Below are 16,893 nucleotides of genomic sequence, written 5' to 3'. Positions count from 1 at the left end.
CTTCCACCTAGGTACATCAACCAACATATGAATGTATTGAATGAAACCATTAAAAAGGGTCATAGGCCCCCTCCCCTCTATGCCAAACGAACTGCCCTTGCAGCTCCCTCCCTACCCAACCCACCAGCAACACACCTGAAATGCGACACAAACTCACGCAGAGGCATTCACATACACAACCCCTCCTCAGGGAAGATACCCATCCATCACTACGCACACCCAAGACTTCAACAAGCAAAGAGTGAAACAAACAAACGTGGTCGCACATGGACCTAGCAATCAGACCTAGACACCACACAATGCAAGGCAGCCGACCTGCCAAATACCTGGCCAACCTCTTATTACTTAGTACTAAGGTTACGCACCGCTAACATTAGCTATATCACACCACCGCGCGGTCTCACCACCACACTGCTTTACTGGTGCACAATCCAGCGCACAACTGTACCTCGACCCAGACTTTTACAGGCTTAGCAGTATTTTGATATTCCTTCTGTTTTACCTCTGTTAAATTCACCAACTCAGGACACAACGTAATACAGCTCCAAACAAGAGTGGTGCATGGTTGTGTTGTTACCCTCGAACTCACTAAGATGTTATAATACCTTGTCGCTTCAGATATGTTATGCTTTACTCATGTATGCCTTTCCACATCAATAAACTTTGAATGAGAGAAAGGGAGGAGAGGGAGGAAAGGGAAGGGAAGGGAAAAAAAAGGAAAAAAAAAACTATGGGAAATATTGTCAAATATGGGAACCATGGAACTCCTTCATACAAGGAGATAACAGGGCAACGGAACATGGGACATACAGGACTAGACATACCCACACTTAGGGACACCTGGCTGAAAATCACAGGTAGGCAAAAAGAAAGCCTCTTGTAGATAAATATCAACAATACTTTGGGGAGATTGGGGGACATGGGATTGTGTGGTACATGAGCTTACTATATAATATATACGGAACCATATTAGGATGGAACCAGTTAGAGAATGGAATTAAACACTTAGAAACGAAAAGAGGTATAAGCAAAAGAAAAAAAAGAATTTGACTCATAAGCATTACTGTATCAATGATTATATGTAACAATGTTTTATTTCATGCAACTGTTATTTTTATTTGTAAATATCTCTTAATTAATGTTTATTATTTATTATTAATGTTTATTATTGACTGTGCATAGCATCTTTGAAAAACATGCAGTTTTACCATATGCTACAGTACTACAAATTGTAATGTCTTTGTATTGGCTAATGAGGCATCTTAAGCCTGTTTGTTAAATTGTTGCACTATTCAATTTTCTGCCATTTAGTGCAAAATATTTCAGGTCTAGCCACACCACTGTTGGCTGTGACTTACAATTTTTTTTTTTTTACTTTAAATGAGATGTTACTTACTTTAAAAGTTTGTATCTCCTGCTCTGTAAACATAGGCGTCCTCAGGGGGGGGGTGCTTGCTATTTTTTTCGTTTGCGTGATAATAAACTACAATACCGGCATCGGCCAGTAGGTGGCGCTGTGAATGGAGAAAGGCAGGGATAGGAAGCTACAGCTTATCCCTGCTTCTTTCTCCTGACTGCATCCATAGTGGAGCAGCACAGAGGGCAGCCAGCAAGCATGGGGGGGGGGGGGGGGGAGGGGGCAACCTACAGATCAGGTAAGTGAGGGATGGGGGGGAGACAGTCTACAGGAAGGTAAAGTAGAAGGAGCAGAAATGAGCAGAAAGGTTCTGCAAGGGGCAGGGGGGATCAGCAAGGAATATGAAGAGCGGAAGGGGCAGCAAGAAGCAGGAAGGGTCAGCAAAGAGAATGAAGGGTCAGCATGGAGCAGGAAGGGTCAGGAAGGAGCAGGAGGGTCAGCAAGGGGCAGGAGGGGTCATCAAGGAGTAGGAAGGGTCTGCAAGGGGCAGGAGGAGTCAGCAAGGAGTAGGAAGGGGCAGCAAGGAGCAAGAGGGGTCAGCAAGGAGTAGGAAGAGGCAGCAAGGAGTAGGAAGGTTCTGCAAGGAGCAGAAAGGGTCAGCAAGGATCAGGAAGGGGCAGCAAGGAGCAGGAAGGGGCAGCAAGGAGCAGGAAGGGGCAGCAATGAGCAGGAAGGGTCAGCAAGAAGCAGGAAGGCTCAGCAAGGAGCAGAAAGGGTCAGCAAGGAGCAGAAAGGGGCAGCAAGGAGCAGGAAGGGGCAGCAAGGAGCAGGAGGGATCAGCAAGGAGTAGGATGGGTCTGCAAGAAGTAGGAAGGGGCAGCAAGGAGCAGGAGGGGTCAGCAAGGAGTAGGAAGAGGCAGCAAGGAGTATGAAGGGTCTGAAAAGAGCAGGAATGGGCAGCAAGAAGAAAGAGGGGGCAGAAAGAATCAAAAGGAGCACAAAGGTAAAGTAGGAGAAGGAACAGAAAGGGACTACATGGAACAGAAAGGGACTACATGGAACAGAAAGGGTCAGCAAGGAGCTGGACGGGGCTGGAAGGGGCAGAAAGAAGCAGGAAGGGGCAGCAAGAAGGAGGAAGGGTCTGCAATGAGCAGGAAGGGGCAGAAAGGGAAATCAAGGAGCAGAAAGGGTCAACAATTATCTGGAAGGGGCAGAAGGAGCACAAAGGTAAAGTAGGAAAAGGAACAGAAATGAGCAGGAAGGGTGAGCAAGGAGCAGGAAGGGTCTGCAAGGAGAAGTAAGGGATCAGAAAGAGAAAGGAGCAGAAGGGCGCAACATAAGCAGAAAGTAGCAGAAAGGTAAAGGAGCAGAGGAGCCAAGGAGGAGAGAAGACAGTGTCAGAAGAAAAAGAAGACTGTGTCAAATGGAGAAGAAAATGATATTGGAGCAGGAAGGACAAGTGAAGTGATCCCTCCACTTCATTCTAGACACCACATCATAAGGTTTTGGTACCCGGGCCTGGCAGGAAACTTTGGACCTTCTCATCTCTCCAGGTAAAAAAACATATCAGTGTTAATGTGTTCACTTTTATTTACTGAGAGTCAGGAAACACAGAGGGCCGCTAGGTAGGGGTGCCGCTGATTGGCTACAACATTTTATGAATCGGGAAGTAGCGATTGGCTTAGAGCGTCAGCTGACCACTCTAGCCAATCAGCGGCACCGATGCCTGACGTCAATCTGCACTTCCTGACACTCCGTTTCAGAAGCTGAATACCACTAAGCGACCTGGAGATCTGGTGCTGGAGGAAGCCTTTGGGGTTAAACCATTTGAGAGTGGTTTAACCCCTTAAAGGAAAGAGAGCGCCTAGGGGCCTCCTGTCATCATAGCATTTTCATTTAGATTAAGTTGTTATGGTGACCAGAATGTTCCTTTAATTTGTTTATCCCCTTAAGGACACATGACATGTGTGACATGTCATGATTCCCTTTTATTCCAGAAGTTTGGTCCTTAAGGGGTTAAATGTATTCCTGACACCATAGTTGTGAAAACGCTATTCACCCTGGCTTTATGTGATAATGACTATGCTCCTCCCCTTCATGACACTGTCAAAAAGGGGCCAAGCATGGATGTCATTACAATGGCCCTTGGCCATGACGGCTCACCGGGGCCTTTGCCCTGTTTGCCCGAAGGCCAGTTCAGGCCTGATGTGGATCCTTTTCTGGATTGTTTTAACACAGGGTCTGATGGAAGGGTGGTGGTCAGCCCAGGGTGAAAGGCAGTGCACAGGCACCTGCCTATCTGCATGTTGCTTGTGGGGATGCTGGTGCCTACTCTAAGGCTGTTTGAAGTGGTGATGGTGCAGGGCGCCGAGGGAACTTCTGAGATCAATCTGCACTGATTTCCCAGTACCCTCATGTGCCATGTACCATTACTGGAGCTGGGGATATGACATCACCCCAGCCCTGGCATCAGTATAGAGCAGCATGGAGCTAGAAAATCATTGCACAGATTAATTTCAGCTGAAACTCACTGGACCCCAGGGACGAGGTTCCACTCCAGCTCTCATTGTCAAATTAAGAACAGGGAGGCTGGGTGGACCTCAGTGTTTAAAAAAACATTTTGCATCACTTTGCATTAGAGAGAACTAAAGGAGTACAGAAACATCAACACTCAAGAAATAGAGGTAATACTGTCCAAAAAAAGGGGACCACAACATAGGAACATTCATTTCTGTGAGTGTTCCAATGTTGAAGGTTCTTTTATATTCATTGCTTTCCACAATTAATATGCTGACATGCAGTCAGACAGACAGATGGGAGACATAATTAAAATCAGGGAGAGCCAGGTAATACACAGGGACATAGTGTGAAAACATTCCCCCGCCCTACTTGCTGCTACTGCATCTTTGGCAAGCAAGCTTAGAATGGCAATGGTTTTAACAAGAACCCAGAGCAGAAGAACAGCAGGCCTTGGTGAGTGGTATTAAGAAATCTCACACCACATGGGCACACCATTATATGACTGTATATGACCTTACCTTGAAAGTTTCCAAATAATTGTAGGGTAAGAACTTAGTGTTAGATATCTTGGACTTTCTCCAGAAATGCTGAATAAAATGTTAAAGTCTTGTATTAATTGTCCTTCCAATTAACCGTAAGACATACACATGCAGTACATGCTAGTTGGGCTATGAACGGGTAAACTAGGTCAATTCACTGCCAGAAGCACTAAGGTTAAAACGTTTTCATTATTTAATGCATGGGTAATGAATACCTTTTCCGATGTCATACACAACACCTTTATAAACTAAACCAAATATTTTAGTGCCATCTGTTTAGTTCATTGTTTAATTCTTTCTTAACACCATAACAAACAAAAAACACAGCTCGTTAAGTACAAGAGTTCCACGGGATGAAATTACACCAGGAAACTATAACAATCTGTCAACTCAGAGGACAGAGGGCGGGAGAAGGATTTATTAAATGCTTATCCTTGTATTACACTAGAGCAAAATATTTCAATTTCAAATTCTCAACAAAAAATGGTTATACTTTTGCGCACATGTATTAAAATATTAAGTTATTAAAATTAATAACATTATATTAGCTGACAAAAACCAACATTGAATTAAAGTTATTTTCCTACTGTACTACTTTAGTGGAAACTCAGGCTGTGTTAAAGGAACTCAATGGACAACATATATAACAAATAAATTGAAATGACGTTGTTATGTTGCCCAGAGGTCCATGGCCGCAAATGCGTTAAACTGTTTACGAATGGATTAATCCCAGAGGTTGCTCTCCAGCACTGCATTTTCTTTCCAAAGTGGCATCCAGTTTCTCCGATTTAGTTTGAGGATGCATAGTGTGCTGCCGGTTAGGGGCGTTGCTGATTGGTCAACTGAAGCTCTAAGCCAATTAGTAGCTCCCCATAGTCCCACTTTTTCATTTGTTGTTGTTTGTTTTTCTTTATATATTTTGTCATCAATTCTATTTAACAAAATTAAAAGTCTGCACACATATTTTGTTAGAATTTTCCCAAGCTGCCTCACAGACCGAGGTGCTATTACCTCAAATGCAGTATACATCCAGGTAAACTCCAAGAAAAAATAGACAGGTATATAACGATCTTAAAACAAAACTGGTACTTGAATAATAATAAAATTGATAATCTCCTCTCCAATAAATTAAAATTTAAAAAGACAAGCAATCGAATATGTCAAATAAATATAAGAAATAAAACTCTTCTATCTCCTAAACAGATTGGAGAGGCATTCAGATCTGATTATTATTCATTATATAACTTGATAATCAAAGAGCTTCTTAAAAAATGTAACTTACCTAAAATCAAATCAAAGAACTTGAACAAATTTATTTCTATTTTTGAGATCCAAAATACAAGAAAATGGCTGAAAAATGCTAAAGCCCCAGGACCAGATGGATTCTCTGTATTTTTTTATAAAAAAAATTTGATAGAATAGTTTCCCCATTGTAACAACGAGTTTACACTGAATTCTTGGCTTGTAAATGTATTCCACAAGAATTACTTTGGGAAGGACCAGGACACCCTGTCAAATTATCACCCTATCTCCCTGATAAACCTAGATATTAAAATATTTTCAAAAATATTGTCAGAAAGATTGAAAATGATGATCCTTGAAATCATATGGCAGGTGAAATAGCTCAGTGGGCTAATGCATGAGCAGAATCTGTTCTAACCCTTGGGTCGCAGGTTCAAATCCCGGCAGGGTTTTAATTTAATGAGTACCATTAAATTGGGTGATAGTAACAACCCCTTGATGTTGGGCTAAGGTAACATCCCCAGGACGTACTTGGAAACCAGAGTAATCTGAATGTACCTTTCCTGGTTAAATACTTTGTTATTATTATTCATAAAGATCAAACAGGCTTCATTTCAGGTAGAGATTTAGCCGATAAGATCTGTAAAATTTTAAATATAAAAACTCGAAAAGTTTTAATGCAGATGCAGATGCAGGAAATTCCTGTGCCTGGTGATGGAGAACTTTGGCCTGACAGGCTTTTTAAAATAGATTACAATTTAACTCTATACAAATCCACAAGCTAGAGTAATTTGCCCAGGTATGGTATCTGATTGGTTTGACATCAGGAACAGCACCAGACAAGGTTGTCCGCTGGCACTGCTCTTATATGTTTTAGCTATAGAACCTCTAGCAGCTGCAATAATACAGAGTGATAAGATTTAAGGCCTGCAGATTTATTCTGAACATCGTAAAATCACTCTGCAGATAATGTCCTTTAAAATCTGTCTAATCCAATAGAATCTATTTCGCATGTATTACAATTTATTTCAGAATTTGGTAAATATTCAGGCTACAAAGTAAATATGAATAAAAACTAAATACTAACTTTTAATATAACTCCTGAAAATTCAAGGTATCTAAAGCAAAGTTACAATTGAAACTCCCACAAAGATAAGATTATCTAGGTATCAGGTTTGGATCAAATATAGATAAGATAATATGAGATAACTACAAGAAACTTTCACTATTATTTAAAGATAATTTTCAGAAATGGAAGGGTTTAGCAATCTCTTGGCTTGGTTGTATAAACACAGTTTCGGTATATGTTATACAAAAACTAATTTATCTATTTTAATCAATATCTCTTTAATCAATACCTTTTTTATTACTTCACCAATTTAAAAAAAATGGTCATGAAATGTATTTGGGGGGAGGGGTAACACACCTAGAGTTTCATATAATACACTAACTAAAAGAGTTGATAAATGAGGAATAAATGTTCCTGATATTGTAGAATTACATGATTTCTTGAAATGAGATATTCTTATTAGTCCCAATGCAAGCTGGAAATCCATGGAAACAAATATATGCTCAAGTACATCTTTATTTAAACTAGCTTGGATCAGCTCTAAATATTACAAAAAAAATTCTATTCTCAAATAAAATCTTAAATGAGACAATTATCACTCTTAAATTATTTAAGAAGAAATTGGGTATATTTAATGAACTAATCCTCTCTACACCAACAGAGGTTATTCAACTCTATACTAGTGATATGGATTTATCAAATGTAAATAATGTAATATTCAAAATTTAACTCAAATTGCTCCTCTGGGTAAAATAAAAACATTCACAGATAGTCAAACCCAATTTGGAATGCCTGAACAAGAGTTGTTCAATTATGCCAGAATAAGACATTTAATCAATGCCCTGGATATCAAGAAACATCCAGAATTTGAAAATCAAATGAATAATCATTATAAAAATAAACAAATTAATAAAGTTATGTATATGGTTAAAAACCTAATGCTTACAGAGAAACTTAAATCCATAATCAAATGGAAAAGGGATATAAATAAATATTTTCCATTGGATACATGGGGAGATGCATTTATCAGGATTAGGAAATGTATTCACAGTCTCAGTTTTCAGGAGACTTTTTTCACAATTGCCCATAGATGGTATATTACCCCATAGAGAATTAAAACAGACATTCAGATAAATGCTGGAGATGCTCTAAGGAAGAACGCACACCATATCATATGTGGTGGAAATGTGAGGCCTTAGTTGAAATAAAAAGGAACATTTACAATATATTTTTACAATTAGGAATAGATCAGGCAACAATATTATCCAAAACATTCTTATTCTATTTAGATTGTCCAAACTGTAACTCTGAACAAAAAATATTACTTATTCATATTTTAATGGCTATCAAACTTACGATAGCCAGACACTGGAAAAATCCATCAGCACCTTTATGGCCAGAAATAAATAACCATATCAAATACCAAAGGAAGATGGAAGAATGGTTCTACAGAAAGACAAACAGGATCTCACTATATAAGAAAGTATGGGAAAAATAGACCAATATTTCTCAAAGTAATAGTAGTAACATACCCGGAGTATAAAGAAAAATAAAAGAATAGAAATAAAATAAAATAAATAAAAACCCCAAAATGTTGGACACGAATGCAAATTGGCTGAAACTAAGGGTTTCCTTTTACCTCCAAGCAGCCATTATGACCTCACATTCTCTAATATTATATCTTTTCATCTCTTTCTAAAAATATTTAAGCTTAAAGAAATTGTCCTATTTCTTGTTTTTTTGTTTTTATGTTGTTCTTTTCTGTGTCTGTAAGCACAAACAGATGACTGGATGAAATATATTAAATGTTGCACAGGGATAACGCACCTATAAATATTCCAATGTTATTACTGTACGTCTTTGCATTTGTAATATGATAAATCTTTAATAAAGATATATATATATATATATATATATATATATATATATATATATATATATATATATATATAAAGAATACATTCAGGCACTCAGTGCTTAATCCAGAGCAGGCTTTATTTGACATATACAGGCAACGTCTCAAGTTCAATAAATCTTTCTCAAGTCATAATAAATCACATCATGCAAAATCACATATATATATAGCAAAGTCCATCAAGAAAAGTATTTACCCCATGGTAAAAAAACAAAACAAAAAAAAAACCAGTAAAAAGTAGTATGCTATACTACCTTTTTGAGCTATATGTTGAAGTGTTCATGTGGTTTGATTTATGTGGGTGAGACATAAATCAAACCACAAAGAGAAAGGTTTATTAACCCCTTAAGGACACATGACATGTGTGAAATGTCATAATTCCATTTTATTCCAGAAGTTTGGTCCTTAAGGGGTTAAACATAATTTGGCAATACGTACAGAATTGATAAATCACTCAATACCAGCCCACTTTGTGAAGATAAGACAATATTTCACAGTTCAAACTCCAAATTATTACACATGTACCAGAATTAAGAAGAGTTGGTGATAGGATAAGAAGACTAAAATTAATAGAAACCTTCTGAATGAGGGAGCTGGATTCCCCTTTTACAAAAGGCTTACAATTCGAGTGATAAAATGTCACTCGAGATGTGGGTCTGCCACTTGACCAAAACCAGGGTCATGCCATATCTCCCATAGCACATCTGCCAGCACCTCCTGCTTCCAAGCAAAAACTGACCCCTCTACCTGTGCAGCTCCTCTCAGACAGGTATCAACCCTTGCGCCTGTGCCTCCTTCTACAAGTCAGGTATTGATCCCTCTTCCTGTACTGCCTCCTTTACAAAGGCACTTGTGGCTCTCAGGCCTAGCTCTTTCTTAACACGTCCCTAGAACCAGGGACTAGCGCTGCCAGCAAGCAGGTCTGAAAACTATGCTACTTTAATCTCTGAACATAACAGACAGGACACACATCTCCCAACTACCATAGAATACTTTTTTTCCCCCCACCAGGACTAGCCTCTATATGTATCCCACACTCAATCCAAAACATGATAACACATGATCATGTGATAAACCATCATGGCATTTAAATAACACAATACAATATTTATAAAGGGGTGGGAAAGATAAACATTGATAAGAAATATGTCCCGCCTGCATAAACCATAAAAACCATAGTATCCAAATCTACCTGAATATGCAATTTAATGAGCCTTGCAATTCAGGTAATGCACATAACTGTTACAACAAACAGGTGGCACTGCAAATGCTTCCAAGATCATTCACAGCCAACAGGTGGCGCAGCCAAAGCCACCTATTTGGTACAGAGCTCCAGTAGGACAGAAGAACACACAAGGCATTTAACAAATGAAATATCAATAATATTTAGACATAAGAGACTTCTAGGGAACCACATGGGGTGCCAGGCATACTAAAAGCCACAGTTCCATAACTCCCACTAGCAAACCCAATGATAAGATTAAGAGTTAATAAAAAATAAAAAAAAACTTGCCAGAAGGAAGGGCAAAGTCCATATGGTCCCAGTAACGTGACAAGTATTACAATGTGTAATTTATGTTTTATGTTTCTTTTAGGCTTCCATCGAATGGATGTTTGCAAGGATATTCACATATTCAGTATAGCGGGATTTGGAATGTCACTGCAAATTATTGTGCACTTGTCACTTTACCTTCATATTAATACCATTTGCCACTTTCATTTTTACTAATATTTTATTATTGTTATTAATTAGCACTGTCACTTTAAAGGTATTAATTTGATGTAAATGTGAACCTATTATATGCACTGTCAGTTTGTATGTATTGATATTTCAAAGCTTTATCACTTTAGCTAGTTTTCTGCAATGACACTAAATTATTCATTTTTTTCACATTCATTTATAGTATTTTTATACACTTATGATGCACATATATTTTACTAATTAACTGCACTTCAATTAATGTTATATTTAGCCAGCACTAGTACAACACACTATATAGATAACACGCTTTGCAAGGCTGCGAGTGGTTGCTATGGTGCACAGTTCCTTTTGCTCTGGGGAGAGTGGAGTAGGGCTTCTTTAGCCTAATTGTCTCTATGTTTGTGTTACCATGTCACCATGACAATGCTCGTTTTGTACTTCTTAACACTTAAAGTATGTCTTAGATCACTTCCGGTTTGCAGAGTGCGACATTAAGGGGAGTGTAGCCCCCTATTTGCAATAATTAAAGGAGACCTTGTTGTAGTGCAAGCAATTCGGCCCTGCATCCTGTTAGGTGATTATAAAATGTTTGCAATTATTGAATTGTATTTTTTTTTTAAATACCAAGTTTCTAATCCTTAATGTTTGTAGCAGCCACGGCTATATCCTGCATTCAGTTATATGAATGCAAATACTATTCTAGCTGAATACCACTAAACACTTATATCTGTACATATATTTTTGAGTGGCTACAATTTTGCAATAAGTAAACAATTAAAATAAATACAAAAGTACTTACTGAGTCATTCAAGTCCTGGGAATCGTCCATCGAAGTCCTGAAACAACTTCCTAATGAATGTCACACGCGTACTGGGATTTAATTTTCTATAAAGAATAGAGGTAGATAAAAATTAAACACAAATATAAGCAACTTAATCCCCTGTTAATGGGCTAACTAAAGCAATGCACACATATAAATAAATACATGTATTAACAGCATTAAAAGGACACTAAAACAAACTAATTACCGTATATAGTCGCCAATAAGTTGAGTGCATTTTTTTGACCAACAATTGTGAAATATGCAATGAACTCGTGGATAAGTTGAGGGTACTGCATTTGAATGGAATTGTTCCCCTTCTGTTCGGTTGCCGTACTGCATTTGAATGGAATTGTTCCCCTTCTGTTTGGTTACCGAACAGACTCTGTGTGGTCCCCCTTGTTAACACCTTGTAATCACTGACCACCCCTGGCTGTAAACCACAAACCATATATATTTTGTATATATTGTGTATTAATATTGTTTTTTGTATTTTATTGTACCATAATGTATCAATGCAATGCTTTGTGGAACCAGGACATACTTGAAAACAAGAGAAATCTCAATGTATCTTTCCTGGTAAAATATTTTATAAATAAATAAATTCCCTGGGTGGCCGCCATTTGTATATACGAATGCACGTGTTCAAACAATCTTGTCTCCCGGATACAGGCAGTGGTCGTCGACAGCATGGATCTCTGAGTCGGCTATGCAAGCCCGTGAACCCCACTAAAACTTGTACCCCTGCCCGTTCGACTTCGCGAACAGCATTCGGGAGTCGAAATTCAATCTAAACTAGCACTGACCAGTGGTTAACATTCGACTTATACACGAGTATATATGGCACACTTGATCTAGTGATCTCACTTGGGAAATGTAAATATCTGCTAGTCACAGTAAATATGAAAAAATGAGGGTTGTGCAATCAGATGCAAAATATACAAACAAAGCTACATCCATTTATTTGAAGGGCAAAATAAAGAATAATGCAAACGTTTTGGGTTGCCCTTTTGTCAATGCAAAATGTCCTTGCAAGACACAGGCACACTCACCAGTATATATTCATAGAAAAAAGTGAATCCATAAAGTCATGAAATAGGTGAATAGGTTTACTAACTTATGTATTGATCCATGTAAATACATGCTGTGTATACTTTAAAGTGGGAAATATTCACATACTGATAAAGTTAGATACCAGGAGAATAGTGTAAATTAAGACCATAGTAGACATATAAAAGGACAAAAAGTCCTGGGAAAGAGATAGAGTCAAAATGGTTACCGTATTTATCGGCGTATAACACGCACCGGCGTATAACACGCACCTCATTTTTAGAAAGAAATTCCAGGAAATTTCCCCCCCTCCCATAGTATTCCCCCCCTCATCTCATAGTATTCCCCCCTCATCCCATAGTGTTCCCCCCTCATCCCATAGTGTCCCCCCCTTTCCAAAGTATTCTCCCCCCCCTTTCCATAGTATTCTCCCCCCCTCCCATAGTATTCCCCCCTCCCATAGTATTCTCCCCCCTCCCCTCCCATAGTATTCTCCCCCCTCCCCTCCCATAGTATTCTCCCCTCCCCTCCCATAGTATTTCCCCCCCTCCCTCCCATAATATTTCCCCCCCTCCCCTCCCATAGTATTTCCCCCCCCCTCCCCTCCCATAGTGTACTTTCCCCCCCTCCCCTCCCATAGTGTACTTTCCTCCCCCTCCCCTCCCATAGTGTACTTCCCCCCCTCCCCTCCCATAGTGTACTTTCCTCCCCCTCCCCTCCCATAGTGTACTTTCCTCCCCCTCCCCTCCCATAGTGTACTTTCCTCCCCCTCCCCTCCCCTCCCATAGTGTACTTTCCTCCCCTCCCATAATTACTTACCTGTCCTGAAGCGTGGGCCGGCTTCACAGCGCGCACCGCGGTACAGGAACTTTAATTTAATTGTGCACACTTCCTTTCAGTCCCGCCGGAAACCGGAACCTGAAATTAAAGTTCCTGTACCGCGGTGCGCGCTGTGAAGCCGGCCCACGCTTCAGGACAGGTAAGTAATTATGGGATATCGGCGTATAACACGCACCCACGATTTTTCCCCTATTTTCAGGGGAAAAAAGTGCGTGTTATACGCCGATAAATACGGTACGTTCTTTTCTTCTCACCCTGGCCATCATGGTTCAATTCTTGCATAAACTACTTTTTAATCTTGTTACATCAGATAAAATCAAACATTGTTTGAGATGTCACTTGCAGGAAATATATTACTTTACATGGATCAATCATAAGCTAGTAAACCTATTAAGTTATGTCATTTTACAAGTTTCAAAAAATGGTATTCACAAAATCTATTATGATAATTGACAAAAGTATTAGTACCCCATACCTCTCAACATTTCAAACGGGTAAAGATGGACACTTTAATTTAAGGGTGGGAGTGGGGGGTGGCCAGCGGCAGGGCTGTTTTGAGAAATGTAAGATGGATTACTAATAATAATTTATGCAACTAAAATATAATTCAGAACAAGAACAATGTATGCTTTTTACACAGATTGATTTCTAAGCACATGTATTGTAGTTTAAAGACACATTACTGTGAGTTGTATTTGTGGAGCTCTGCTATACACTCAAATATACAAACAATATGGAGCTCTTAGAGAAGGGGGTCATAGGATAAAAAATAGGAGTGGGCCCAAATTAGGGACTGCCCCTCAAATATAGGGACAGTTGGGAGGCATGGTACCCTACCACCTTTTTAGGAATACACACAATTTTCTCTGCACTAAGTAATAATTGACAGAAGTATATAGCATCCACAATTTTTTATTTCAAATAATAGAACAGAAACCTCACTTTTGATACATGACTTTGCATGTTATTTTGAACAGTAAAACAAATGAGAATCGTACAAACAAAAATATTGGTACCCCGAACGTAATTTTTTTTATAGCACATCATTTTGGGACATTAACTGTAAGCACTTTCTGTTGCTCTGAATACGATTTGTAGACTTTTAGGATGGAGGGTTTGACCAGCTCTCTCAGGTTTGATGGGTGCCTTTATCCAATTGAAGTTTCACCTCTTTCCAAATATGGGCAATCATATTCTGATCTGGACTCATAGAAGGCCAATTTGGAAAGGTACAATGTTTTCTTCTCATCCATTCTTGTGTGCTTTTTGAGTTATGATTTGGGTCACACTTCTGGAGAACCCATGACCTGCCACTAAGACAACTTTGTGACACTGGGCAGTACATTTCACTCCAGAATGCCTTGAAACTCTACTGATTGCATTGTGCCATGTACAGATATGAGGCACCCAGTTCCAAAACAACACTAATCCTCTTCCCTGTTTAACAGTAGGGGTGGTCTTCTTTGAAAGCTTGTTCTTTGCTTTCTGTAACCAATTGAGTCTCTGAGATTTGCCAAAAAAGCTCTACCTTTGTTTTGTCTTCTCTCTTCTCAGAAGGACTGTGGCTTATAAACATGCATTTTGGCAAACTCCAGTTAGAGTTCATGGTGCATTACAGTATTTGATTAAAATGCAAGGGTATCAATACTTTTGGCCAATTCTGTATATGGAATTGTAATATAAATCTGACAATTATAGGAAAAAAAACATAACCATGCATGGATTGAATGCAAATACAAGCTCCGTTTTATGTCTTTAGGCTACGTTATAAGCAGTGATCTAACGTAAGATTGTAAGACTTTTAAACAATATCACCAAGACGTCCAGCTCAATTAGCCTACTGGCATTTCAGAAGGCACCTCTCAGAACATGCTGAGTATTTCTGAGGCCCACTAAGACCAGGCAATTCTCACAAATAACAGCTTATCCAGAAAGCCACCATTTATTATCAATGGGTCAGTCTCAACTGTGGTAGAAGAAGATGAGCATAAATTATAGTACTGCAGTTTATTAAGGCAAGGGGTACTAGCGAATTTGATTGTTATTGAATGGAGACAGTTCAATGTTAAAAGCAGAATTGTCACTTTGCAGTTTTGTTTTTATTTTTATTTAACCTTTTTTTTCTGGCTCCTCTGTTTCTTGTTTTTTTTTTTTTTTTTTTTTTTTTCCTTAGTTCTCTCTTTACACATAAGAAAAAGTGGGGACTATTTTTTTCATGAGGAGTGTGATTTTTGGCAATCTTTGACAACTTGTTGAGTTTAAGGATGGTTACATCGCAGTTACTAAGCTAATTTATCCAGAATCCATCAGGTGAAAAAGTCATATTAAATGGCAAACTGCAGGTATCATGGACAGATAAAAATAAAATAGTGGCACCCAGATAATTAAATCTGATGGAAGACAATAAATCGAAATAAATTATATTGGCAAGGGGGAGAGTCATTATTAAAATGCGATGGGCATAAGAAAAGGAAGACTAAACCCCCCCCACAAAACCTCATTAATGGGAGTATAACAGATGTCCTAAGAGAGTTGGAGCTTTCTATTTGTGTGGTTGGACTTAAGTTGCATGTGTTGAGTGTCCATTTTGTGTTTCATTTCTTCCAACATCCCCACCTTATTGTTTGTCCCATTGTTCCAGGAGAGGGCTCTCAGACCAGTTTAAACCAGATGCCCTGCCACTCCCTTAAGTCTCCAATTATGTTCACAATCCTTGTCATTGTCAGCCTCCCTACACACCAAAAAAAAAAGCACAACTCATCGAAAGACTATCACTCCACTTGCACACATAACATTACTTGCATTGTGCTGAAGAAACAGAAGGCCTTTAACATGTGCATGATCTCATCTACATGGCTCTATGAAAGAGCACACAGATGACATGCCTAATTTGGGGTGTGTGCGTACATGTCAATGGTGATGCTGCATCACACCCCTTCTCTGGCCTACTACATCTTGTTGGACTGCTCAGTCACTAAATGCCCAGGCCAAATTTTTATCCCCGTCCAGACCTGGCAGTTGACGTTTGTAGCCATGTCATCATGTTTTTTTTAATTACCAAGCAAGACCTTGTGTCTTGGAAAAAGAACATTACCTGTCTGCTTGTCAGTTACTGCTCCCTTAAAAAAACAACAAATGAGGGGAGGGGTGTGGATGCATATCACCAATGATTTAAGTATACCTCAGAAGGTAACATGTTAGTGTGCCAGTCTGGCATCAGCCTTATTCTTGTTGACAACAACTCCCTTTCTTTGTCCCTCCCTGGCTGTTGGCTTATGTACACAAACCTCCAGCATTTATATTTTTATATTGAACCACTAAAAGGACATGCAATCTCCCTATATCAACCTGGACATTGGCTGCCCAGTCTCAAGTTTTAGTAGATATGTCTCCACCCGTGACATACTAGGTAGAGTTATTACGAAGACCTGCCTTGTTGTAATATGGGGGTCATAGGTTGACCGTAATGTTTTTTTTTTCTTTATTTATTTACACTTTTAAATGTAGCATCTAGCTAGAAAGCTTTGGCCTGCCACCACATTGTTAACTTTTGCCCAGTTAAGGGTTTTTAAAGGGATACTAAAGGCATCAATGCAACTTTAGCTTAATGAAGCAGTTGTGGTTATAACACACCTCATATTACGGAATGTTTGCTGAGATATGTGAAACCCCAGTGCATACAGTTTCTTACTCCATGTTTTGAACACTTTTGTTACACATTTCCAGTTGTAATTTTGTATCAGTTGATTGACTTAGATACATAGTTATTTTGTTCCTATGTTATTGCTTTTCTGTACATTACAGCTTATTTGTCTCTTGATGCTTAAAGGGACACTATA

General features: G+C 38.9%; 1 protein-coding gene across 8 annotated transcripts in view; it reads right to left on the bottom strand.

Annotated features, from left to right (window-relative positions):
* EYA4 (EYA transcriptional coactivator and phosphatase 4) overlaps positions 1 to 16,893 on the bottom strand; it is a 299,656-nt gene that overhangs the window by 236,350 nt on the left and 46,413 nt on the right. For all 8 annotated transcript variants that reach the window (XM_063443239.1, XM_063443241.1, XM_063443240.1 and 5 more), the window contains exon 2: positions 11,144 to 11,229. In XM_063443239.1, coding sequence (XP_063299309.1) covers positions 11,144 to 11,173 — 30 coding nt within the window. In that variant the 5' untranslated portion in view covers positions 11,174 to 11,229. The remainder of the gene's footprint in view (positions 1 to 11,143; positions 11,230 to 16,893) is intronic.

The sequence above is a fragment of the Pelobates fuscus genome, chromosome 2, assembly GCF_036172605.1.
Source record: "Pelobates fuscus isolate aPelFus1 chromosome 2, aPelFus1.pri, whole genome shotgun sequence".
NCBI lineage: Eukaryota > Metazoa > Chordata > Amphibia > Anura > Pelobatidae > Pelobates > Pelobates fuscus.
The sequence above is the reverse complement of the archived record's forward strand: the minus strand, read 5'-3'. Positions and strand labels throughout refer to the sequence as shown.